The sequence below is a fragment of the Balaenoptera ricei genome, chromosome 13, assembly GCF_028023285.1.
Source record: "Balaenoptera ricei isolate mBalRic1 chromosome 13, mBalRic1.hap2, whole genome shotgun sequence".
NCBI lineage: Eukaryota > Metazoa > Chordata > Mammalia > Artiodactyla > Balaenopteridae > Balaenoptera > Balaenoptera ricei.
Window position 1 is genome coordinate 5,541,403 of NC_082651.1, and position 27,284 is coordinate 5,568,686.

General features: G+C 40.8%; 1 protein-coding gene across 1 annotated transcript; it reads right to left on the reverse strand.

The window, feature by feature from the left end:
* Positions 1–4,383: 4,383 nt before the first annotated feature.
* Positions 4,384–22,927, reverse strand: IL1RL1 (interleukin 1 receptor like 1). The gene is made up of 8 exons (XM_059942666.1): positions 22,892–22,927; positions 10,769–10,940; positions 9,979–10,186; positions 8,468–8,642; positions 8,209–8,371; positions 6,775–6,846; positions 5,093–5,234; positions 4,384–4,999 (listed from the first exon to the last, which is right to left on the reverse strand). Exons 2-8 carry the CDS (start codon positions 10,827–10,829, stop codon positions 4,837–4,839), a joined length of 984 nt encoding a protein of 327 aa, XP_059798649.1. The 5' UTR covers positions 10,830–10,940; positions 22,892–22,927; the 3' UTR covers positions 4,384–4,836.
* Positions 22,928–27,284: the final 4,357 nt, after the last annotated feature.

Here is a 27,284-nt window from a genome sequence, read left to right on the forward strand (position 1 = left end):
TCAGGATCAGGGTGGTGATGGGGGCAGGAGAAGCAAAGAGTAAGTACCTCCTTCTTCTGGAGAAATATTTAAAAGCTCTAGTCTTATGGCCTGGAATAATGATTGCAGCTCCTGATGAAGGCAGGGATAAGACCACCTATTACTTACTTAGCCTTCTGATGAATGTGAATTTCTGTCCCTGATGGTTGTTGATAGTTTTACCTTCTCCAGGGAGCAGATCTCTCCCGTAAATGTATAAGTCGTAGCCACATTTATTTTCAAGAACGTCAGGCAGAATCTGGTGAACAAAGTACTCCACAGAGCTGGCCCCCTCTGGAATGTTTTTGCAGTTCCGTGGATAGATCACGTAAGCATCATAGATCTTCCCATCTGAAGATGAGAACAAGGAACACAATGTTATTACTTGGTCCTCAAAAATTCTCATTTGACTCTTAGTAGACATTCTTCTGGGAGTTTTATGGCTGTTGGTGAATGTATCTCATCCCCCCAAATACTCTAGAATCCAGAGACGATGACAACAATCTACTGCCACAAAATGTCATCAGGAAACCAATCTTAGTCCCAAAGTTCTCCTTTTTACTGTCTCAGACTGAATGATAGAAAACAGGCAAGAGCCTGACCAGTTTAGTTCAAACCATATTGTCAAGTTGGATTAATAATCTATTAATAAGTATTTATACTCATGGCTAAGGGGCTTTCTGCTCTGCTGAGCAGATCTCAATTTTAGCTTTTGTTTTCCCCATGGGGAAGTGAAAATGCTAAAGGGTAATTAATGGTGGCAAAAGAGTAGAAGTTTTTAAGGGATCTGAATTTCCCACAAATCAAATAATTAGCTCTAGTTGAGTGACCCATATGGAAAATCTAAATTTTATCTGCCTCCAAATGAAAGAACGGTGTTCATATTTAGCAGGCAGCACTGTCTTCTTTCATGGGTATACATATGTAGGTAGGTAAGACTCTTTATGGAACAGGGTTTCTGGTAAAACACACTGCATTCTGATGGACCTTTCTAACCTGTTCACATCTGGAAAACAGGAACAATTTTGTTAATGTTTTGACTTCCATAAAGTTTTCCCATTTTCCAAAATGCCCTTTCTGGGCTTGGAGCAGATTCTGCTACTGGGGATTTAGTAGGAACAGCAATTCTACGGGGGAGAAAATTGGAGCTGTTGAGATGGATCTCAGAACCACGAGGAGTGACAAGGCAGGATGGAGAGTGTCCTCTGAGTGGACTCAAAATGATTTATTGCTAATATGCTAGCAAGCAAAAGGGGATCTGTGTTTGGTAGCATAACTATTAAGAGATTATTCGATAAACAACCAACAGCCATTATAGAACCTTTTCTTTTGAAGAAAACTTGAAACTTGCCACTTACCGTTCCTAGTTTTGTGAGGTCTAGCTATGTCTCTCCAGAGCAGAATAATCTCAATCCAGAATGCTTTTAGAATTATCACCAAGACATTGATTAGCAAGAATAATATGCTAAATCCTGCAAGCACGTAGTAGGTGATTTGTTGATCCACTATTCAAAAGATAGGGGGAGGAGAAAAATGATCATTATTACTCCTAAAACAGGAGAAAATAAACAAATACATGGATGCTGGCTTCCCCTGGGAGTATGAGAGATTTATACAAGGGATGCCTACATGGCATTTTCATGGCTGTTTTAAGAATCAGTAAATTAATGTTTAGTGAGCCCCTACTCTGTGCAAGGCACCAGGCTAGGCATTGTAGGGGATTTTCAAAGCATAAGAGGAAGACAGACACATGTAAACTTAGCTAAGATTGGAAGTGAAAGCATTAGTTTTAGCTAGCAGAGGTTTTCGGAAGGTGTGTTCACTCCATGCTGGATTGGGCAGTGAAGGCTTCCTGCAGAATAAGGTACCTGGAGGATGAGTAAGATTTAGATAGCTGCAAAAAAAAAAAAAAAAAAAAAAAGTTTGGGGAATTACTGGAACATATGATTGGAATGGTGGGTCTAGGGCTAGGCTCTGATCAGATTTGAGGCTCCAGCTAAAGCATTTTGTCTCTCTTCTGGTCATGAAAGCCATTGAAGAGTTTTAAGTGGTTCATTAACAGTGCAAGTGGTTTTCAAGCAAGATTAATCTGATGGTAGTGGAAGTTTTGTTTCCATGACCCACAGGTCCTCGGAGTAGAATGGGATGAGAAGTTACTGCAGTATGGGGGGTGAGAGATGAGGAGGGGCCAGATTCATGTAATAATGAGAGAGGAACGGACAAACCTGGCGTTGGCGGCGTTAAGGAGAAAGAATCAACAGGTCTTGGGGACTTATTGCATCTGGGGTTGGTGGCACAGGAAAGCAGGGAAGAAACAAGAGCTATCTAAGTCTCTAATGGGTATTTAGAGATGACTGGGTTTTAGGTCCTAAATATGCCCTGTATTTCCCTTCTGGTGAACATTATTTAGCCATCACTGAACTTTTATCCTTACTCATTGCTTCATAACATATGTATATATGCAAGATGGTCCCCGTATTTATTGAATCAGATATATACAAATTGAATGTAAGAACTATGCTCATAAATAGTATTTTTGGCTGTTTTAAGTTTACTTCCCTCCTTAGAATCGTTAACTATCCCATCTTACAAATAGTCCCACTTAAAGATAAATGTGAAAAGACTCTCAAATGAGATTTGACTAGATAGCTCCCTTTTCATTTTCATCTGATCTCAAAACACAGGCTCCCAGTTTTGCCATAGAAAATCCCTGGTCTGTATTTGCAAATTCCTTCATTAGTTCATCAGCTCCCTGAGTATCCACACTATGAAATCAACAATGACCAAGGTGGGGACTTCCCTGGCAGTCCAGAGGTTAGGACTCCGAGCTTCCACTGCAGGGGGTGCAGGTTCGATTTCTGGTTGGGGAGCTAAGTTCCCACGTGCTGCATGGCATGGTCAAAAAAATTTTTTTAATAAAAAAAAAAAAATTAAAAAAAGAATGACCAAGGTGAACCAATCCAAAACTGAAAATTGTTGAGTGAGCCTAGCATCTGCACTGTCATCAGTTTAAATGATAAATACTCCCTAAGTGAATTATTTCAACAGGATTCCTTTCCAGGTCACTCTTTCTAAAAATCCTATCTGGACGCATGCCGGGAATCCCTATTTCTTGTGAAGTACTTATGCGTGTGACTGGCTAACTAGAAGAAAGAAGTTAATCCAAGACATTAAGGCGAGTTGAAGTTCATTATCTTCCTAAATGTTAGTTATTTTATAAATGTATAAGTAATCCTTGTACGTGTTGACTAAAACACTGAATACTTTCTGTAAGCGCTTATAAACAGGAAACACTGCTTGCCTTTGAATCCTGGCTCTGTATCTGTAGCCTGGCCAATTATTCAACCTCTCCTTGCCTCAGTTTCCTCATCTATAAAACTAGATGATGGTAATAGTCTCTTCATCGTGGATTTTTGATAAAATAAATGAAAAATTATATGGGAAATAATGACAGGTCCTGGTACCTAGGGAATAATGAATAAATGTGTACTACTATTATTAATAGTAGTAGTATCAAATGTTTAATGATATTTAATAATATGGGGACACAGGCTTTTTAGTTTTTGTTTTTAAAATTCAGGACAATGTGTAATTTCTTTTATTGTATGATTAGAAATAAAGGAATTCATTGTGACCATTGAGAGAAGTTGTAACAATTTTTGTTTAATTAACATAGTTGTTGAGACAGAGTATAATTGTGTCGCTTTGAAGAAACACAGGTGAAAGGTAGCATATACAGATGAATTAGAAGGAACAAAATCACTAAGTACATGTAACATGAAAACAATTCCAATACACAGGTACCCGAAGAACGTTCATATAATGACATCGTGAGAAAAGCATGGGGATAAGGACACCATGGCAGTGCTAGGGGTGGAGGTGGCTTCCTCTTTCCTACGGGATCTTCCGTGCCCACCAGAACCACAAATGTCACCCTAAAATGACATCTCAACAGGGTCTACATGTCCTGGGGTGACACAGTTATAACTGGCAGAATCCTGTCGACCCATTAAACATGATAGCATTTAAAATCATCTACAGTAGTCATGATTCCGTTTGTTTTATAAAAACTTGCAAATCCGTGGTTAAAGTTGAATTCAAACAAGAAAAATCCCAAGCACCCCCTCGGGCAGAGACTAAAAGACCCTATCTGATTGGTGGTCTGTTTTCTCATCTCTCCCAATCATGTTGTGCCTTTGTGGGTTTATCCAAATTAATCTGGACTATACCGCACTTAGGGGTATAAACTAGGAGTTTACCTCTCCCTATGACTATGTGACAAACACATTAAATAATTTCTACGTAGTGGTACATGGAGTGACAAGTAAAAATATCAAAATTTTCTCCCCACCCTTTATTGCACGGGATTGAATGCTACATCTAACCAACGGGGTGTCTTTATCTGGACATGCAAACAAGTGAGGGAATTGACAGGTGGTCAGGAAGGAAAGGTTTGTAAAACTACTTTTCTGCCATCATTGTGCGCGCAGTGATATAGGGAGGGAGTGGAAGGAAAATGCCTTTGCGCCCGAGAGGAGGGGTCGCGTCCTCACGGACTTGTTTAACGCTGTCTGGACGTGCTGACGATGCCAAGCACAGTGAATGTGGCGTGGCTTCGTTTTTGTCTTGAATTCTCTACACACAATGTGTCCTCCTGTTGCCTACACCCAAGACAGATCTTTTCTCCACCTGCCTCCAGTTTCTGAGATGGACCACTCTGTCCTGATGGAGTCCCCTGTAGCCACACTCCAATACACTGTTCTCTAAGAATATGATTCGGCTTACAGTTGTGAACAGCGAACTCAGGCGACCAAAGTCTCAGAAACATGCCTTACTTGGATTTTTCCTCCTCAGTCTTACGGTGTGCATGATCAGGCCACGGAAATTCATGGCCAGACAGTCGTACTTCAGTGATAAATCCTCTTCTTTTACATCCGCTATTCTTAACACGGCGTTTAGGCAAGTCAGCTCACTGCGAGAACTAGGAAGACAACCTGTTACTTTCAGTGCTTATTTTGCAGTTGCAAACCGTGTGGGAAGGGAAGGGGATGCTTGAACTGAGATTGAAAAATACCTTTGATCTTGCTCTCGCAACACTTGTATTCTTGCTTCACCGAAGTTCTCAACGTTGCTTCTGTTAACCTGCCACAGGATGTCAGCCATGGTCTGAGAGCCTTTCCCAAAGCAAGCAGAGCACCTTAGGTCTGCTGGTTTTCCTAGATGAGAAGGAAAGAGATTCACCGATAAAATTCAGTTCTGCAGAGAGGATTTAATTTCATTGCATGTGAAAAAAAGTCATTGAACGTCTAGTGTGTGTCACGAATGGATTTCCATTTCCTTTCCTCATCTTCAGCACCTTCCTCCTTCTCTGCCCTCGCTTTGCCACCTCCTCCGTCTCCCATCATTTTCATTCCACCCACAGTTCAGGCTGAAGCTCAGCCCCCTCTCCCCTGCAGTGGAAACTATAGAGGCTTCACCAATGCCACGTTATAATCTAAGATTTCCCCTTACTACGCATTGCCATTTCTTTTCCTTTTTTTTTTAATTGGAGTATAGTTGCTTTACAATGTTGTGTTAGTTTCTGCTGTACAGCAAAGTGAATCAGCCACTTGTATATATGTATATCCCCTCTTCCTTGGATTTCCTTCCCATTTAATGGCTGTCTTCCACTCCTTTTTTCTCCTATGGAACTCCCTTCATCTCTCTGTAAGCTACCTTTGTCAGTAAAACCGTTTCACCTGAATCAGCCACAATCCCACTGCTTAATCGTCCAACAAGAGCCTCTCCGCTCCCACTCCTGTTAATTTGAGACTTCCTCCTTTCAGAACTAAAAGCTTAAGGGCCGATTCCTGCCTTGGGTTGGGCACTCAGCCATCCTTTACTGAGTTCTTAGTCCCTGTGTCAAGAATTAAGCATCTGAAGAGGGACGAGGAGCTTAGAGTCTCCAAGGAGGTGACAATGGTATAAGCAAATGATCAGAACACATGGTATTCTAGTGTTTTAATAGAAAGATAGACAAGTGGCATGGGAATACAGAGGGAGACATCAGGGCAGGGAGCAGGGCTGGTGCTGGTGGCCTTGGACTTGACCAGATGCTGGCTCTCATCGTGCTCCCTGGCAGGTAAGGAGGCTGGCAGGGGGATTTCACAGAGGAGGGGATACTTGAGCTTCATGTCGAGGGGTGGGAAGGAGGGCATGGGCGAAAGCAGGGAGGAACGTGGAAACCCTGCAAAGCAGTAGAGCAGCTCTGAGGCAGTCAGTGTGGTTTTGCTTTACATGCTAAGAACTTTGATTCTCACCCCATTCTCTCAGGGAACCAGGAAAAGCAGAGACGGACAGAGGCATACAATCTGGGTTCTCCTCCTTCTGTCAGCATTTATTCCCGCCACATCCTTGGGTACGTCATTGAGCCTCTCTAAGCCTAAGCAGCCACAAGGATAAAGTGGGGACGATATCTACCTCCTTGGATAGTTGGATAGAAGTGAGAGGGAAATGAGGCAGCACGCATGAAAGCACCAAAATAAATAAATAAAATAGAGCAAAGTGCAGTACAAATGTAAGCGCTGTACGTTGTTGTGACCACATATTCCTAATATTAGCAAGGGCCCAAGGTGGGTGTTTCCAAATATGCATCTCATTTAATCCTCAAGATCCGCTATGGTAATAGCCTGACCCCTGCTTGGGGAATTCAGAACAGGGGTCGTATGGAAACATTTTCCAGACAAAACATTTACAGTATTCTTAAAGTTTTCTTACCAATTTCCACTTCCTTTGTTTCATTCTGTGGAGGGGCTATAATTACTGGAAGCAAAGAAAAGCTTCGCTTATCTGAAATCAAAGACAAAAAAGAGAATATAAATATTAGGCAAGCATTGGGTGGTCATCAGTATAAAGCTTGTATTTTCATATTTCTATCCTTTTTCACAGTGATGTTTCTTGGATTTTTCTGATTGTGATCCATGGCAACAAATACACACACACACACACACACACACACACACACACACACACCCAAAACAAAAACATTCAAGCAATACATTCTCTTACTACCTATGATGTTTTCTGATATTTTCTATTCTCTTTTTATCATTAAAACAAATGCCATCCAAAGCATTAAATTAATTACATGACGTAGCAATTGTCAGAAAACCACGATTCTATAGGATAAGCATAACGAACGCTACAGGCAAGAGTTCAAACGACTCCTGAAAGTGATAAACACATAAGTCCACACTTCTGCTCACAGCTTTCCACCAGTGTGGCCCACCCTATCAGGAAGTTCAAATTCCCGTGGCACTGACGCCTAGACACGGTGAATGCACGGCTGCATTCCTGCACCCATTGATTCTCATTTATTTCGGGATGGTGTGATTAAGGACCCCTGCAGGTTTTGATGTTGAACACTGAGAGTTACTAACACAAATGTGGTCCAGCGATGCTTATTTTACAGCGGTGGGGCACTGGAAAACTACAGACAAAAACTCTTCTCCACTACTGCTCTGCCCTGAGAAATCTGCCAGACATACAGGTCCTGCTTCATCTACACCCATAGATCAAGCTCTGCTAAGGAGACCCCAACTCTTTGTAGATTTAACAGGCTTGACTGTGAAATCTCACCCCTGATGGACTCTTATAGAATTTAAAGTAATTTTGAAAAAAAAAAAGTAGAATTAAATGACCTACTTAAGGTCCTGGATGATGATGAAAGCATTGCAAATCAAGATTGAAAATCAGCCAACAATGTCTATGTATCTCTTTATAAAGCTTCTCACTCAACTTCTAATCCGGCTAGTTATGTTAGAGAGGAAATAGATTTTCCTCTATTTACAGAACCTCTGACAACAAATTGGGAGAAAAAGAGTTAATCTTGCTCTCCAAATTGTTGTATTGCCATTCAAAAAAATGTTAGGTTAGCATTCAGATCACATTATCTTTGAAAAATTAAGCCATAGAGGAGAGAACAGATGTGGCTTTGGATTAGCAGCGTTATTTCCCTCCAAAATATCTTAGATCTTGATAGTGCATTTAGAAAATCTCTTTGCGTCACATTAGAGAATACACGTAAGATAAGATGAGTCAGGAGGAAGTTTGGGGAGGAGCACGAAGTACCGGCAAATCAACAAGATGGACACAATTTCTGTCACATTATCGTTTTTCAAGTGTTGCATTTTGTTAAATTCAGTAGCTTACCAATAACTGTGAATGACCTGGTTGCAGTCACAGTATAATTGACTCCATTTTCATTGTGCGTAAATTTGCATGTATAATCACCAGCGTCCTTGCTGTTTGCATTGTCAATCTGCAAAAATGACTTGTGTGCTCGGTACCTGGATCCTTGAAGAACTTCACAATTCTGAAATGAAAAGTCCCAGTCTACATTCAGTAATTCTTTACTTCCACCTATTTTGATGGTGTAATTTTCATCTATTTCCCGCATGTTTCCTTTTACCTTAAACCACTCCACAGGTGCTGTCCAGTTGTAGAGGTCAATTGTAGGACAATATATTCTGGAATTTTTTTCTGATCCAGATGTTGTTGAATATATCAGAAAGTCTGGAATATCACAACCTGGTTGTTTTTTATAAATGGTGACATTCACATATCCAGTCTTACTGGAGGTAGGACTATTAAAATAAATCAAACAATTTTTAAAAAGTCACTTAGCATTATGAAATAACTTAATCCAGCTCTAACTTTTACTTAATATTGCTTTTCTTCCTAAAACAACTGACAGATAGTGGTTCTTCTTTTAAAATAATCATTAAAATCTAGAGTTTTAAATGCTTTTTGTTACATTTTAGGTAAAACACAACCCCTACAGTAGCCTTTAAAATGACTCCCTCGGGGCTTCCCTGGTGGCGCAGTGGTTGAGAATCTGCCTGCCAATGCAGGGGACACGGGTTCGAGCCCTGGGCTGGGAAGATCCCACATGCCGCGGAGCAACTAGGCCTGTGAGCCACAATTACTTAGCCTGCACGTCTGGAGCCTGTGCTCCGCAACAAGAGAGGCCGCGATGGTGAGAGGCCCGCGCACCGCGATGAAGAGTGGCCCCCACTTGCCGCAACTAGAGAAAGCCCTCGCACAGAAACGAAGACCCAACACAGCCATAAATAAATAAATAAATAAATAAATAAATAAACCCAAAGTTAAAAAAAAAAAAAGAAAACTCTTTCCGTTTAAAAAAAAAAAAAAATTACTCCCTCACCATTTCTGTGTACACTGTATGTGCTGTAACACCGAGACCTGATGTTATAAAGATAATTAGTATTTATTAAGAGTTTACTGTGTATCATTCATTCTATTCTCACAACGACGCTTTGAAGTGGGTTCTACTATCACGTGTATTTTACAGATGAGGAAACAAGGATGGAGAAGTAACTTACCAGCAATGCACAGCTAACTAGTGACACACCGTGACTTTGAAACTAACGCTGTCTGACCTCAGAACCTAGGCATCTAACTGTACCCATCTTGCCTTTTGACTTAGTTCATCTGACATCTTGTACGTACCGAACAGGCACAAAATCACAAGAGGTGGCAATTTACGTGTAGAGTAAGGGACTTGTGGGCCCCCAGTCTCAGGTAAACTTCTTGGGCTTGCCCCTCATGTGGGAGGCACAGATGACCCCCCTTTTACACCCATCGTAAGCCTCCTGACGCCCCACATCTAGGCTGTTGGTTTGTTCTGATTTGGAGCCCAACGTGAGCGATTGCTCTCAGTTTTCCTGGTCACTAGAAAAGCAAGGTCTTTTTCTAATTGGGCTACAAATTAAGCCCTGTCATTATACATCCAGAGAGTTCACCGTCACCTAAAGCCCAACCTGATGGTGTTCCTCAGGTGCTCTTTTATTCCAATCACTTTATAAATTCAACTGCTGCAGAGAGGTCTAGAAAGAGAAGGGAAGTGAGGCAGCTCAGACTATCAGCTCTTAAAGACAAAGGAGGAGGACTGGATAATACCTTCTGATAATGCAAGTATAAAATCCAGAATTGTTGACTTTGGCTGGGAGAAACTTAAGACGTTCCCCTGAGGCAACTACACGACTTCTCTGGGTGGTAATACGTTTGTTGGTTTTTGAGTAATACCAGACAACAGGGTATCGAGATTTTTCTTGTCTGGGACATCTCACAATTAAAGCCTCATTTTCCAGGCTCCAAGACGATTTGCCTGCAAATAAAAAATATATATAAATATCATCCTGAAGTGATCATATAAAAAGGATTACAATTTCTGTATTCTAAATATCCCCTTCTAGGATTAAATTTAGAAACTGGTCACACTTTGAGAAAGAATAAGTAAATGATCTAAGATCTTTTATGAAATATTCTAATGGATACACAGATTAGTGATTTAATTTGGAGCTAGATCCTTCACATTGCTCCAAAGGAAAGCAGACATATTAGTGATTTAATTTGGAGCTAGATCCTTCACATTGCTCCAAAGGAAAGCAGACATGTCATCTACACAAAGCATGTTGTCAGTCAACAAGTGCTGTCAGTACCTTCTACGTGCAGGCACCATATTAAATTTTGACATATTTGAATATGTAAAATTAAAATTATGCTATATTTGTTATGAAGAATTTGTCCTGATAGATTGGTGATGAAGAATGACTGTAGAACATAAATGAATTTTCTAGGTTACCATTCAGCTAGAGCAATTGGAAGCAAGCAATTTAAAACTAGGCAAATGTTCTTGGAATTACTTAATTAAAATAATTTTAAATGTCAGTTCAAAAGCAATACTTACTAAATGTAGCTGATGTGGAAGGTAAGAGAATTGTTAGAATTACCAAGACCCAAAGTCTCATTCTCAGTTTCTCAATCTAGAGCAAGTGTTGGTGACCAATTCTCAAGATGATTCAAGTCAAATCTGTGACATACGATGGTGAAGCTCCCCTCTAGGTGGTTGATGGTATTCCCTAAGATTTATAGTTGGAAAGAGTTGTCAGTATCTCTGACAAAAAGATACCAAAAAATAAGTCATACAGAATCACAAGCAAAATATTTACAGCCATGACTTTTACTTGCTCAATACCTCCCAGGAAAATTATTCATGAACAGATCTTTAATATGTACAAATATGTATAGGAGCAGACTTCAGACATGCATCATTACATTTATTCCTACTGGACTTTTGGATCACGCAGGGCTTATGACAGCCATGCTATTTCACTGTCTCGTGAGAATGTACTGAAGCTAAATTAAGAGGAAAGAAAATGGGTTTCTATTTTTGAAAAAAAAGAAAATTATAAAATTCAACAGACCTTAGAAAATACAATATTATAAATGCAGATATGAAACCCAGACATCCACACAGGCTGGCAGCTGTGTGTACACACACATGACTCCCGCCTGCCCTCAAGCACACAGGCAAACAGTCATCCCAAAGCAACTAAGGAATATAGAAAAGAGATGGGTAAAACAGTCATCAAATAGTTGCCCTAGACACTATACCAAGCCCTCAGAAATGTGTCCCTGCCCCTGCTTATCCCCAAGAGTCACCAAAAGCTTTCTAAGAAGAGTTGAAGGTCTGTGAAAAATAATGACATATTTTTTCTTTCAGCAAAAGGATAACTTAACTATATCATTTTTTTCTTAAAAAGTCAGGGGAGGGATGGAACCAATACAGAAACTGACAAGCATAGAATGAATACAACAACGCTTAATATATTTTAAAAAATCACATTTCCTCTAAACATGAACTGTTGATACTTTCCTTATTACATGTCTGAAAAAGTTTTTACTACAAATTTTAGATAAGTAATTGATGCTTACCCAAACTGAAGGGCAGGAGGAATGAATTTCAAGTGAATGACTGAGCTGTGAATAGTTGCCAGCTCTTGTAGCTCCTTCCTCGCAGACTACTCACATGCACTCTCTCTTTTATTTTAAAGGGGAGATACTCAAAGACGTCCTTCAACTCACCACTCCACCCACCCTGAAATTTGATTTCTAGCCAAAATTCATGACTTGTTCAAAAATGCTGGTGCATCATGTACCAAGAACTCTGACCTTGGTACATAAATATTTAAATGTAAGGACAACATTGAATAATCCTTTAGAAAAAGTAATCAAATCATCTCCCTGTTTTAGCATCAGTTACTCAAGCTAATGCTTGTTATTTATCGCACTGATATGATTACACTGAGTTCCAAATGATCTGGAAATCTTGGGGCCTTGAGACTGCTCTTCCAGATTCTCCTTGACACTTCATTTGGCAGACACTAGTTAGGAAGGCGCGGCCAGTTACAGCAGCTTTGGTGCAGAGAGTTTCGAAAGCAAAATGGGGGCACGCAATGAGAAGTAAACAGGACTTTATGGGATTTTGCAAATGTTCTGTTTAGGGTCCAGAATTGACACGGTCTCATCCAAAAACAGATTCCAGATCCTCAGATTTAAGTCCCTACAGGGCTCTTGGATGGGAAAAAGAAGTTTTTCTAAGGAGTTCAGAGAAATAGAGGGAAGTTTTGAGTACGAAGGCTGCCTTAAGGGGAATGACAAGGAAAATCATAACCCTCAACTCCTGGGCTCCACATGAAACAAATGCTAACCGCAAGATTTGCTTTTAGCTCTGAATAACTGGTATGACTCAATCATGAGTAAAGTTGACTTACTTTTAAAACTCACCACATCCCAGAAGGATTCGGGGACTAATTCCAGACCCGTACAATAATATAACAACAAAAGCTAAGCCTTCTCTGGAACTCACTCTATGCCAGATACAGTTCTAAATGACTTCCATGTATTAACTCCTTCATTCCCATAACCACCCAATGAAGCAGGCGCTACCATTATTATGGCCGTTTTACAGACAAGGACACTGAGACACGGAGAGGGTAAGCAAACCGCCCAAGTCATGTTATGCTAAGAGGAGGAACCAGTATTTGAACCCAAGCAGGTTGGCTCCAAAGGCTAGATTCCTAACCACTAAATCATCCTGCCACCAGGTGAAGAAGGTTAAGAGAGGGGGAGCAGCCAAAGAACAATTCTAGTAGGTTTTTGGAACCAGTTGACCGTACCGTCCCCCTCCCTCCACTCCCCTGTGGCTGGCAATGTTCTTGAACAGGCGTCTCTATCTGCAGGGACACCAGTCATGCGCTCTCAGAGGAAGAGATGCAAAGCCTTGTCACTGCTGGGAGATTCACCACCACGTTTGGTGTCACTTCAAGGAATTAGATCTGTTCATTGCTATTCTTGACTTACTTGTCAAGATCATGAGTTTTGGCACTGAGACCACAGAGTCAGGAGCAGGCAAGATTGGAACAGTGCCCAGGGCACTGTAAGCTCTAGATAACATCTTTTTAATTAATTTTTTTGGAGTACAGTTGCTTTACAATGTTCTGTTAATTTCTACTATACAGCAAAGTGAACCAGCTACACATATACATATATCCCCTCTGATTTGAATTTCCTTCCCATTTAGGTCACCACAGAGCACTGAGTAGAGTTCCCTGTGCTATACAGCAGGTTCTCATTAGTTATCTATTTAATACATAGTATTAATAGTGTATATATGTCAATCCCCATCTCCCAATTCATTCCACCCTGCCCTTTCCCCTTTGGTATCCATATGTTTGTTCTCTACGTCTGTGTCTCTATTTCTGCTTTGCAAATAAGATCATCTGTACCATTTTTCTAGATTCCACATATATGCGTTAATATACGATATTTGTTTTTCTCTTTCTAAATAAAATGATACCAACTTGAACATTCTTACACTTGAATACGAACTTATATTTTGTACCCTAAAACATCTTAAAAATTTTAAATTAAATTTAGACATTTATTCATTTAGATGAGGCCATAGTTACCTTGATTTCTTAGTTTTAAATAAGGTTTCAGTTAGAGTTTTAATATCATAATCATGACATCTTGCAGAAGCATTTAATAAAGTCTAGCTATTATGATAAACAAAAGCTATTGTTTTAATTCAGTCCATTATTCAACAATGAAGTCCTTTCATTCAAAGTAAAATACTGCATGGTACTTTCAGCATCATTCAAAGTTTACAGATTTAAATAAAAACCCAAGGACGAGACTGGTTAAATAATTTGACCAAGCTCACCCAGTTGTGGCTGGGTTTGAAACCAGACTTGCTGAACCTCAAAGACAAGGCTTTTTTTTTTCTAATATCAACTAAAAAGAGAGAGAGAGATTAGAGTGGTAAAGCTTTCCTTCTTATGATTGTGACTGGGAGATTAAACAAAATAAGCAGCTCTAATTTCCTGTAAGCCTCTTTTCTGTAAAGAACCAGACAATTCTGGCTTCTAACCACTATGACACCATCCAGCGTAAAAGTATAATAGTTTATAATAACTTAGCAAGACAAGGGCTTCTAATAAATAACTAAATCCAAGATCTTGAGCAGCCATGAATTCTGCCAAGTTAAGCAGAAATCTTCCAGTGCCTGCTGGTTTCATTGGCAGATATCGTCTTTTTAAGACTCCTCAGAATTACTCTTCATTTTCAAAATTATTCTAACCTAATTTGGCCATAAATTTTTTTCTGGTTTTGGGGTTACAGTTTAGAAATCTTGCATGTCCCCACATATAATCTAATTCTCTGACATTTCCACTTACAAACAAAACCTTTATTTGCCAGAGGAACATCTAGCTTCTTGCACCCAAGTATTTCATAACTTAGAAGATATCCTGTGAGGCTCATTCATTTGTTTTGGCCGGTGTCACAACTAAATGCAGATACGACGTCTTAACACGCTGCAGAGCTTGGCCATCGGTAGCCTGGTCTTACCGTAAACACGTGAAAACCAGGAAATATTTGTCCTATTAAACTTTCATGTATTTAAGTGGGTCAGGTTCTCACTCAATAACACTGACGATAAGCAAATGGATTTTTTGCCCCCTCATTCCATTAGAGAGCATTTTAGACACCACTTTCCTTCTGTCTTTCCTGATGAAAATGTGCATAAAGCCTGTGACAGTTGGGGGCAGATCCTGTGTAGTGTTAGGTAGTCTACCCTGCATCTCCAGAAAAGGCTCTGGGCCCAGTCTACCCACTGTGTCTCCTTTGGTTACACTTTTATCTCTTTGCTGCTTCTTTGCCATACTCCAAACTCTTGGGACACTCAGCATTTATCTCCTTCCCTCCATGCTTCTTTTGGCCTCAGCCAATTCTCCCCTTCAAAAACTAGAAGCAACTGGTATATATTCAAAGACAAACTGGAATTAACTTTATATCTCCAGAACTAAACTGGAGATCTAACCCTCCAAGCCTCCTCCGCTCCCTCGCTCCTAAGAAAAACTTCTCCCACAATCTTCCTTGTCTCAGTGACAGCAACTCCATCTTCCCCCTTGAGAGTTGCTCAAGCCAAAACTCTCCATATATGATTGGCTCTCCTCTTCCTCATGTATCAGGACATCCTAACAGTTTCATCTTCAAAGTACATCCTACCTACAATGACATCCCCCATCCTCCCAGCCCCACCTCCACGGTCACCTCCTCATCCGAGCCACCATTATCTCTCACCTGGATTTTAACAATAGCTTCTAACTGTTCTCTCTGCTTCCACAAGTGCCCCTCTTCAGACCATTCCTGATACAGAGACTCCGGAGATCCTGTTAAAACCTAAGTCAAATCATGTGCGCCTCCACTTCACCCAGAGGAAAAGCCAACACCCTTACAGCAGCTATGGTGCCCACATTATCTGAGGCCACCTGGGTCCTCCTTTCCAATCCTGCCTCCTGGGTCCTCCTTGAATGTACAGCCAGTACTCTGCACTCACTCTTCCTTCTGTCTGGACGCCTCTTTCCAATTACCTACAAGGCTAACTTTCTCACCTCCTCAAAGTCGGTGCTCCTATGGCACCTTCTCAATAAGACTTAGCCTGACTATTCAATTTTCTTTACTTTTTTTTTTTTTTTTTTTGCTGCTGAATAATTTTTTTATTGATGTTAAATTCACATAACAAAAAATTAATCATTTTAAAGTGACAATACAGTGACATTTGGTACATTGACAATGTTGTGCAACCAACACCTCTATCTAGTTCTAAAACAATTTCATCACCCCAAATACCATGCAGAACAAAGGAAGACAGAAGTACCTGCCCATGTGGAATTTGCAGCCCAGTGGAGAAGGAGGATGACATTTATATAAATAAGTAAAATTATTTATAAAAGGTTTTACATGGTGATACATTCAGGGAGAAAAAGAAAGCAGAGGAGGGAAGTAAGGAGGATCGCAGAAGTGTGCAGTTTTAGGTAGGGTGACCTGGAAGGCCAACTAGGAAGGTGGCATTTGATAAACAGCCGAAGCACAGCCCAGGCAGAAGCACGCCTGGTGTGTCCGAGGAGCAGCAGGGAGCCCTGTGACTCGAGTGGAGAAAGACGGCAGGGAAGTAAGAGCAGGTCGGAGAGGTCTGGTGACCAAATGGTGCACCGTGAGTCAACTTAAGCACTTTGGTCCTTGCTTAGTGAGATGGGAACCACAGGAGGGCACAAGCCAAGGAATGGCAGGACCTGACGTGGGTTTTAGCAAGAAGGCTCTGGGTGCTGAGAATAGCCTTCAGGAGGGTAAGGGATGAGGAAGAAAGCAAGTTAGGAGGCTTTGTGATGGCCCAGATGAGAGAGATGGTGGCTTGGACCAGGCTGTGGAAGTGTAGGTTGTGAGACAAGGTTGGATTTTGGCTGTATTTTGTGGTTTGCTGACAGAATTTCTTGATGAACAAGATATAGGGTAGGAGAGAAAGACAGTGGGCAAAGACGACTTCAAGACTTTTGCCTGAGTAACTGGGCATAGGGGGTTGCTATTTACTGAGATGGGGGACTGGACGTGGAACAGGTTTTGGAATGAGAGTCAAGCAGTTTTGGACATATTCAGCTTGGCATATCTCGTAGACATACAACTGGAGATGTCAAGTCACCAGTGGGCTGTTTGCTTCTGAAGTTCAGGAGACACATTTGGGCTAGAGATATATCATCCAGATACACATAAATTTGGAATATGTCAGTGTATAGATAAAATTAAACCCACCAGACTAGATGAGATCTTCAAGAGTGAAAGTATATAGATAGATCATGAGGTTACAAAAGAGCAACTGCTTATTTTCACTGGAAAGCTTCCCTGGGGAGAGATAGTCATCTTTCCCAAACAGATAAATTTGCATCTCTGTGTGTAAATCACTGCGGAAGTGCTGAGAATTTAGCATAAGTTAACATAAGTTTCTATTAGAATCCTTTCTTTCTTTGTTTCTGTTTCTCATCTTGTTTTGTTTGTTTGCTTGCTTTGCAAATAACCTTATAGAATCTGAACCCACTTTGGAAACACTGCATAGCTTCTTTCCTTAAATTTCAATTCTGTTAATAACTAGTTACGATTGTAATGGCATCCTGCCGTTGTCAATGCCACCAATTACCTCCACGTAATTGCTAAAACCACTGTGTGTCCTTAGTCTTCATCTTGCCTTGAGCTCTGAGCAGCCTCTGTCTCAGTGGAACAGTTTCTCCCCGTCTTTCTTCAGGACACCGCTGGCTGCTCTTCACATCTCCTCTTTTCCCCACCGCTGCATGGCTCAGTCCTTGAATCTCTGTCTACACTCATTCTCCATGTGACGTCATCCACTTGCCTGGTTGTAGACTTCATCTATATGCGGATTATACTCTCAAAGTTAAACCTGCTGTCCAGACTATCCCCCTGAACTTCAGACTCAGATATGCACCTGCTCACTTGACCCTCCACTCATCTGTATCCTAGACGTCTCAAAATTAACCTGTCAAGACTTCTTCCTGTTCTTCACACCAAAATCTGCCCTTCCAACAGCCCTTATCATCTTGGTTGATGGCAACTTCATCGTTACAGCTGCTCAGATCAAAATCCATGGCAGTTTCTTTATGCCTCTGTCTCCAACACATCTCATCCAAACCATCAGCAAGTCCCACTGAATCTACTTTCCAAGTATATTCAGAGCTCAACCACGTGACCACTGCTCATGACGCTCACTGGTGGTCCAGGCTACCACCATCTCTTGCCTGGATTATTGCAATAGCCTCTGAATTAGTCTCTTTGGTCCTTCCCTTGCCCCCTTAGAATCTATTTTCAAAGCAGAAACCAGCATGATCCTTTTAACCACTCCTCTCCTCAAACCTCTCCTTTTATTCAGTGAAAACCAAAGTCTCTGTAATGGACTAAAAGGCCCTCCATGGTCTGCCGCCCTTCACACTTCTCTGATTCAGGTCTTCTATGTGTCCCACCCTCATTCCACACTTTTCTCCTTCCTCTTCCCCCAACATCCCAAGCTTGCCCCTACCTCAGAGCTGGGATTGGTATCCCTTGGATACCCCCTTGGATATCAATGTTACCCAAATCTCTGGAGATCCTCTCCTTTGCACTTTTCTGTCTCTGCATTCACAGAAAACTGGGAAGTGTGGAGGGGTGAGCAGAGAAATATGGACCCTCATAATCACAGGACAAACATTTTGAAGGACATATATGAAGAGTTCTGCTGGAAAAGCAGGAATCTGAAAACCAAAGACATCCCAGATCTGTCTGAGCTATTCGTCCACATCTTCAAACATAGAGGGAGCAACGTCCTCATCTATACAACCTGTTCAAGAGCAGAGACAACCCAATGTCCTGCTGAGGATTCTGTAATTCAAGTCAGCAGCCCCGGCATGCTGCCAGCAGGGCACAGAGATGAAGGTTCCCAGAGCAGGAAAGGTAAAAATTAATGACGATGGCTGACATTATTAAGCGTTTGCTGACAGCTAGGTGTGGTGCTGTTACTTTACATCCATTTAATCTTTAGAAACCACCCTCTGGGCTTGGTATTAGTACTAAGATGCTGGTTTTATAGGTAAAGAATACAAGAATTAAAGAGGTCAGATGAGTGGCCTAGAGTCATCAGTAAGTCATCGGCAGGGATTAAATGCAGTTCTGTGTAAGTCAGAGCTTTCTCTCACATACTGTACATAGAATAGCAGAAAGGGGATAACAAGGTCCATACTGAGACTCTGGGGGCAATGACACATGAATATTTTTGGCCTCAAGAACTGCTGCAAAAAAAGAAAAAAGAAGGGGGCTTCCCTGGCGGTCCAGTGGTTAAGAAGCCATGCTTCCACTGCAGGGGTTGCAGGTTCGATCCCTGGTCGGGAAACTAAGATCCTGCATGCCACATGGGGTGGCCAAAAAAAAAAAAAAGAGAGAACTGTTGCAGCCAGAGGAAGCACACCTCCCACTTCTCTGTCCCTGACACTCAGGGGTACGGCTTTGGGGGCCAGCTCTGCCACATCTGACTCTACACGCTTTGTCGGGAGACTTCAGAGAGGAAAGAAATGGAGCTGTCAACTGGAGGTGCCAATGCCAAGCGTGAACTTAAATCAGTTATTCCTCCCTACCCACCACTCCCCCAGAAAGATGGGACCTCAGCAGCCCTGCCCCTCATACCTATCACTCTCCTTTTTCATCCCGTATCTCCTTCTCCCTGAGGGTCTGACTTCTCTTCCCCGTACCACATACCCTTTGCCCCGCAGCTCCTTGCTTGCTAAGCGCTTTTCCCTTCACTGTCTGAGCAGATTCCACTTCTGGACTTCAGTGGACTCCAGCAAGAATAATTCTGGCGTATGAGCACTTTGTATGTACTGTATACTGCAAGGTCCCCTCACAAGCCCATCCTCCCCCATTTATTTTCCATTACACGAGGCCAAAGTTCCATATCATACAAACAAGACTTCACGGGACTTCATCAGTCTATAACTTAGGTTTCCCATGGGTAATACTACCTTTTTCATAAACAGAAAATTGAGAGCAATGATTAAGTTTAACCCACATTTTTGTTTTAAAATTCCATTCCCTTTGTGATAAATGTATTTTTGTAAAACGCCCCAAGGAAAGACACTTACCATCAGTCTGATGCGTGCTTTCTTCCTCAACTTCCTACCAACGGAGTTTGTTAACTCTAAAAACCAATTTCTCTAACAGCTCTGTGCTAAATACGACAGCCACCTTTCTTTTAAAACCTCCCATTTTCCTTATCAGTTAAGACACAGGAACCGGCTTACTGATAAGCTAAAACTGATTCACTGTACTGTTAACGAAGACCAACTTCAGTTTGCATCACATTCTCTATTCGAAAGGTCTCTGATGAAGATGCACTTCCAGTTGTAACATTATCTCCATAGATGGTCACATTTCCTCTTAATTCTATTTTACCTCCCTTGTGGGTGACTTCCTCAGCAAAACCTCCCGACTCCATGTAAGTGGCAGATCACTCAGTGCCCTTACAGTGTGAGATGGCAGCTATAACCTTCCAAAAGCTGCAGCTCTAAGAACAACAGTGCACTTTTCTGTAGGAAGTTTTACTGTTGATGCATCAACGTCAATGTTTTGAAAACATCTGATACGATTGGGTGCGTTAGGTGTACACCAGGCTCTGTGTGCAGAGACTTTTGCACACAGTGACACTTTCATTCCTCAGAGGCTTACTGGAGGCTCAGAGAGGCAGATTAACTACCTTACTCAAGGCAAGAGCCAGTACAAGGTAAAGCCAGAATCCAAAGCCTCCATAACTGGACTCTTTCCATGTGTCTCCAGACGGCCTGTCTTGGATGGTTGTAATACAGATTTGTGGACTCATGTTGCACCTGTTAGAATTCTGAATAAACCAACTTAATCATCTATGTGATTTTCTTTTTCAGACTGTTGGTGACTTCCAAATGATCAAGATGTGCCAGCTGCCAAAGAACTAGTAGAAAGAGCAGGAGCTTTAGATACAGCTGGTTTTCCTCTCACTGACAGTGTAGCTTGGGTCAAATTCTCCATCCTCTTTAAATCTCTTGTGCAAAGGGTATGGTTATCAATATTAAATGAATAATCTATGTAAGGGATCAGCCATATTAATGAACACTGGTGGCTTTCTGTCCTATCATATACTCAATCCACCAAAATTGTGCTAAAAAAAAAACTTCAAAATTTATTTTCTTTCATATTTGCTTACAGACCCCAGTCTCACCAAGGGAGCCAAATCTCCTTTTCTCCTTACCTATGGTCACTGTACATAAAAGATGAAAATCTACAGCACAATCCAATTACTTACTACACAATCTTTTTATGGAGCCTACTTTTACATGGGGTCATCTATCACTTCTTCTCCACAGCTACAGAATTAAAGAAAATGCACTTGAACAATAAACCAAGCAGTATTTATTGATGTATCCAACGTTGTGTTGGGCGTTATGAGAGATGTAAAGTAAGTTTGAGACTCATTACTGATCTCAAGGAACTTACGCTTTACCAAAAAAAGGATGGGAGGGGAATGTAACATTTTACAAATCTGAATATTTTGAGTTTAAATTAGAAATCTGCAACAATCTGAATATTTTTAAAAAGTAGAGTAGGTCATCAAGAAACTATAAAGTAGTCTTTGTTCAAGAGTGGAATTTTTCAAATCTTTCTGGCATGGTTGAATTATGGCTCTACCCTAAATCTAGATCTCTTGATGTGCGTATTAAGACAGCAGGACAGTGTTTAGAAACTTGGGCCAACTCTGCTGTGGAATCTGCCTTTCAAAGAGTTTGTCAGCACTGGCACTTACGTACTTGACTGTTACCAAGATGACTAATAGCATCTTCAATGTTTCCATTGACTGTTCAAGACATTTCATGAAGTCCAGGGAGGCCAGCATCTATCAAGGCCTATGAGGTTTTGTAATAGAGAAGGGAACATTTGATGTAAGATAGAGGGGCCTCAGTAGCCATGGGCTGCTTCAGGAAGTTCCTCTTTATCCTTCTGTCTTCAAGGGCTCTGCAAAATGTAGAATCCAGAGATTCTTGCTGATGCATCCAGCCGGCAGGGAGAGGCTGGGTGAGCCTGGGAGGGGACACAGCCTGATCCCTTGAGGATCTCTCTCCAGGCCCGAAGATCTGACATTGCACCCCACGTATAATTTGCTCTCAGGCCACACTCACTAAAAATGACTGTACCCCTTGGAGGTGACTCTCCTAAAGAAAAGTGACCCAGAACCGATGGAAGGCGATGCTTCTCTATGGGGGCACAGAACATCTGTGACAACTCACCATTCAATGACATGAAAGGAAAGATCAAAACTGGCCAAACTTGTTTGTCTGAAATGAGAACAGATTGGTGCAGCTGGAAGAGCAGAAATGTGTTTGTTGTGCGTGTGTGTGTGTGCGCGCGCACACACGTGTACAAGAGCTTACTTGTGTTTGCATGTGGGTTTTGTCCACGTAGAGAGGACATCTTAGCTCTGAACCCAAACCAAAAGGAGCTTTTAAATGTCAAAAATCTCACTGACCTGCCAAAACAGAAAAGTTGGCTGGGCTTCCTTGCGCCTTGGAGAAGTAGGAATAATTAGTTCAGACCCACTTCCAATTCCACAACCATATAACAGCCCAGAGTCTTCCCTATGAGGTCTACTAATTCCGGGGGCTCCTGGTCTCGAGGTGTCTCCGCCTCAGGCTTCTGTGCCCAGGAGTCCCGTCTCTGTCCTGCTCAGCATCAGCCCGGGACTCGCCCTTTCTCCAACTTGCACAAGAAATCCATGTACACCAACAGTTCTGAAATGTGGGGCGCCAAGCTAACGATGTGTACATCACCTGGAGTATCTCACAGCTTCCTATCCTTCCTCGCCTCTTGCACCTGCTCTTCATCAGCTCTCCCCTCCCAGAGGTGCTCAGAAGCCCCTCACTTCTCCTCAGTGTCTGTCCCCAGATGTGCACACCCCAAATCCCCCGCGGTGCTAGGCAGCTATGAAAGCTGCTCCCTTTTAGAAAGAAGCTGAGGCTACAGATTGCAAATTCATTTTTCTGTCGCATCTGCCTTTGCTCTCCTCCCCTCCCCATGAGAGCTTTTCCCCTTCTAGCACCTTCTCTCCTCTTGCCTGGTTACTACAACTCACCAAATATGTTCACCAGTGAGACTTGCTGCTTCACTCCCCCAAGGAGGAAAGAGTTTCTTGAAAAGCAGAAAAACCTTATAAATACAGGTGTCCAAATAGCTTATAAAGGAATCTCAGCATCTATGAAAAAGAGAAAATTGTAGGATTAATGTTTTACCCCAGAAAACTAGAATCAAATCTAATACATAATCAGAAACGTTCCCTCCTTGTGAGTCTAGCCCTGTACGTCTCTGCCTCGCCCTTCAACCTGGGTCAATGTCCTCCTCGTCATATTTAACAGGAAATAAAAACTCGACCTTATTTCATAGTCACACTATAGAAAGTTCTTTCAGATCTTTTATGATCACATAAAGAAGTAACAAGCTTTCTATTTTCAGGAGTTTCTATATTCTTGACTTTCTGAAGCAATTGTCTTCAATAATTGACTTCTTATCCTAATTCGTCTGTATAAGTCAAAGATTTTGGCTTGCAGTACTCTCTCTCTCTGCCTCTTTCTGAGAAATTAAAACTTAAAACCGAGCACAGAAGGTAGTATTTTGTCCCTTCCTTCTTACTCCTATCCCATAGTTCCAAAAAAAAAAAAAAAAAGTCTGTGTTTAGCTGAGAGTTCACAGAGGTGCTTGCTTTGGGAATTGAAGAATAGGAGTTATGCTGAAGCCATACGTCAATTGGAAGAAAAAATAATTTTGATCTGAAAAATTAGATTTTTTTTTACATTCTCTCTTTCTTTCTCTCCCTCTCCGTTTCCCTCTCCCTCTCTTTCTTTCTCTCCCTCTCCCTTTCCTCCCCCCCCCCGTCTCTGTCTCTCTCTCCCACATACACACACACATCTCCTCCTCCAAAACAACAACAACAACAACAACAAAGAATGGAAAATGTTTAGTCAATGGCTTTTATAAAATATGTTTAGCTCCCTCCATGGTTTAACAAGGTTCAAGGTTCATGTGTTCCCTGCCAGACCTGAGTAGTTTAAACGAAAGGATGAGCAACTGACTCCCTAGAAATTGTGAGGTCCCAATAAAAAGCACCTTTAGCAAGTGTGGTGGCCAGGCTCCAGGATGGCCCCCAATAATCCCTGCTTCCTGTTGTTCACACCTTTGCAGGGTACACACTCTGTACCAGGGAGGTCGACGTGACCAGTAAATCACGGAGTAAGTAATCACATGTCACCTCCAAGATGAGGTTGTAAAAGGCATGTGGCTGCCATCTAGGGCTCTCTCTCTAGAATCACTCTGTCTCAGAGAAGTCATGTGTCGAGCAGCCCCATGAGTGCTCCACATGGAGAGGTACCAGAGCTTTCTGACAACAACCCACACCAGTGAGCTTGGAGGGAGGTCTTCCAGTTGCATTCAAATCTTCAGAGATGACAACTTCTAGCCAACAGGTTGACCACAACTTTATGAAAGACCCTGAAGTAGAACCACCCAGGTAAGTCACTCTCAGATCCCTGACCATCAGAAATATGTGTGAGATAAGAAGTGTTTACAGTTTAGGCTACCAAATTTTAGTCATTTATTATACAGCAATAGGTTACTAATAGTTGATAATAATGTGTCTATCACCATTTTCCTTGTGAATCTATTGACAGGAGGTAGAAGTCTGGGGTCCTTGTTAGCATGAAATGGCTTTCGTTCAAAAATACAACTTCTAGTCCTACTTAAGAGGCCTTTTGCTATCTGTGTTGTCAGGAAGCTGCTTCACTGTATCTCTTGGGTTTCCCTTATCAGAGGCAACTTCCTATGTTAGAGATTGTTCCACTGTTCTTAAAAACACTCCTTCCCTAGTCTAATCAGATAAAGTTTCTTCTCTGCTACATGCTCACTTTATATATTCAACAGATTATTGCCTGTGTATCAGAAGGAAGCAAACAGTGTTTTATCACAGGAAGCAGCATTTCATCATGCTGCCCTTGAAATACTGGTCAGCAGGGGCATCTGAGAGGACTCATGAGGACAGGTCTCTGTGGGCAGTGAGATGACCCACATGTGGGTATCAGGAGCACAGCAAACAGGCAGCAGATGTCGCAGGAGGAAAGTCAAGGGTTCAGAAGAGCAGAGGTCAGGGGCTGTGGCTCGGGCAGGGAGTCCATGACTTTGGGTTGACAGTCTTTGACTTGATCAGAAATGTTCTCATCTTGATATGATGTCTCCTCTAGCAGCCTTTGCTCCCTGGAATCTCACACAAATGCTTTAGCTTCTAACACAGTGAGAGTGTGAGAGGACATCTGATGTGTAAGTTATGGTCTCAATACTCCCCTGCGTGCTGGCCTTTCTTCTCTGGGGTCTCAGTTACAGCCCCTGCCTTCTAACTCTGTAAGAACCTAAGAGGAAAGGCCCAACTGTAGGTCCTGTTCTCATTCATTCCTCCTGTTTAAACAAATGCCAACATTTTCTTTCATGGCCCTACATCTTCTAAAACCTAGAAATCTAGAAGCTTCCATCTGGGGTTGGTAAAAATTTAAATGTGTTTATCACTTGCTGAAATTCTCCAATCCTGTAAATACTTGTTCTCAGATTATCTTCTGAGATCAAGTCCAGATATTCTGAAGCATTCCAAGAAAATTTAGACTTAGGAAGGAAAGAGGGTTAGGATTAGGATTAGGATTATGGAGGGAAAAAAAGGTAATTTCACAGAAACCACAGTCATGCATTTTCAGGATGTCACTTTAATCATCCGCTTAAAATTGTTTTCTCAATGTCCTATACAATTCTCGTGAAATCAACTTCCCTAATTGATAACACATTTAAAAAAACAATTTGCCAATATACTTGTGCATTACATAGCACATAATATGTAACAGATACTGCACTTTTGTCTGAAGCACAAAGCAATAGAATATTGGGGTACCAGACTAATTTAAAAATCATGTATTTCTGACTATTATGAGTAATATTCAGTGAAGAAATTTTGAGTATTTCTGAGTATTATCCATAATACTTAGGATAATCATTTTAAACATGCTCACATATTTCCTGTCAGCCCTATTTCTAAGAATGTGTATGTGAATACAATTGTGCAAGGTATATATAATCATGAATAAATATTTTATATATATATACACATACAACAAAAAGATGTAAAAGAGACACAAAACAAGTAAAAGGAGAATCCTATGATGTTTCTAGAGAAGACTCAATAATAAAAATCATAATTATTTTGGACTTTGACAAAATAATTCTAAAATTAAAATTAAAAAGAAATAAAAATAGCAAAACTAACTTTTTATGCAATGCTCATGTGTGCTAGGCACTGGTTCCGTCCGCCATAATAATCATCATCATAATAAACTAATAAGGTAAAGACTATTATTACCCACACTCTCCAGGTAAGGAAACTGTGCCACAGAGAAGTGAGTGTATTTGCTGGGCCACCTGCTAGTCAGCTGGGGACCTGGGATTTGAACCTGAATGCTATGAAAGTGAAGCCTGCTCTCTACCTGATGTCTGCATGGCTTCTCGACTTTCCAGGAATGTTTGAGACCGGCCACTGAAATGTTAAAAAGCAGTAAAAAGTTAAGGGAATGGATGATTTATCCTTCCACATGTTTTCTCTTGGGCCCACTGTTGTCCAATTAAGTTTCAGTAATTAAAATAATATGGAAAAAAGAAAAAGAAAAACAAATTAAAAGCAAAACAAAACAACATAATATGGAACAGCCACAGGAGGAGACAGCTTAATAGAACAGAATGGAAAATCTAGAAACAGATCTAAATATTCCTAAGAATTTATCATAAGATGATAAAAAAAACACAGCATATCAAATCTGGGGAAAAGAATAGATTCTAAATAAATGGTGTTAAGACCATTTTAGATTTATTTAAGCATTGTAAATGTTTTAATATAAGCATTATAAAATATATTACAAACCATAGAAAAATCAAGTTCAACTGATGAAAAAATTAAATTCCAGATGGATTAGAGATTACACAGTAAAAAATTTAAAGCTGTAAACAAATAGAATATAATATTTATTTGATTATGCAGTGGGAGTAATATTGGCTTTCTAAGCACAATAATACATATAGAAACCAAAACAGCAGAGATCAAATCAATTTCATTACATCTGAATATATTATAAATAGACAGCAAGCAAAAGGCTGGGAAAATATTTGAAAATTTGAAAATTTATATATAGCTTATATATATAGCATATATACATATATACACACTCAAATATATACATTCTATACAAGTATATTTTATAAATCACTAACAGGAAAGAAAACAACTTAATTTTTAAGATAGGCAAATGTTATGAACAGGCAGTTCAAAAAAGAGGGTATAGGAGTTTTCAATAAGCTTTAATAGAATATAATGCATCAAAAAGTAATTGAGAAATTCAAATTAAAATCAATAAATACCATTTTCACTCATCAAATTTGTAAAAACATTA

Coding starts and splice junctions, on each gene's coding strand:
- IL1RL1 (XM_059942666.1), bottom strand. CDS start 10,829: ATGAGACTTTGGGTCTTGGTAATTCTAACAATTCTCTTACCTTCCACA. Junction 6,847..8,208: donor CAGGTCATTCACAGTTATTG/GTAAGCTACTGA, acceptor CTTTGATTTCAG/ATAAGCGAAGCTTTTCTTTG. Junction 5,000..5,092: donor TTGCGAGAGCAAGATCAAAG/GTATTTTTCAAT, acceptor TTGTCTTCCTAG/TTCTCGCAGTGAGCTGACTT.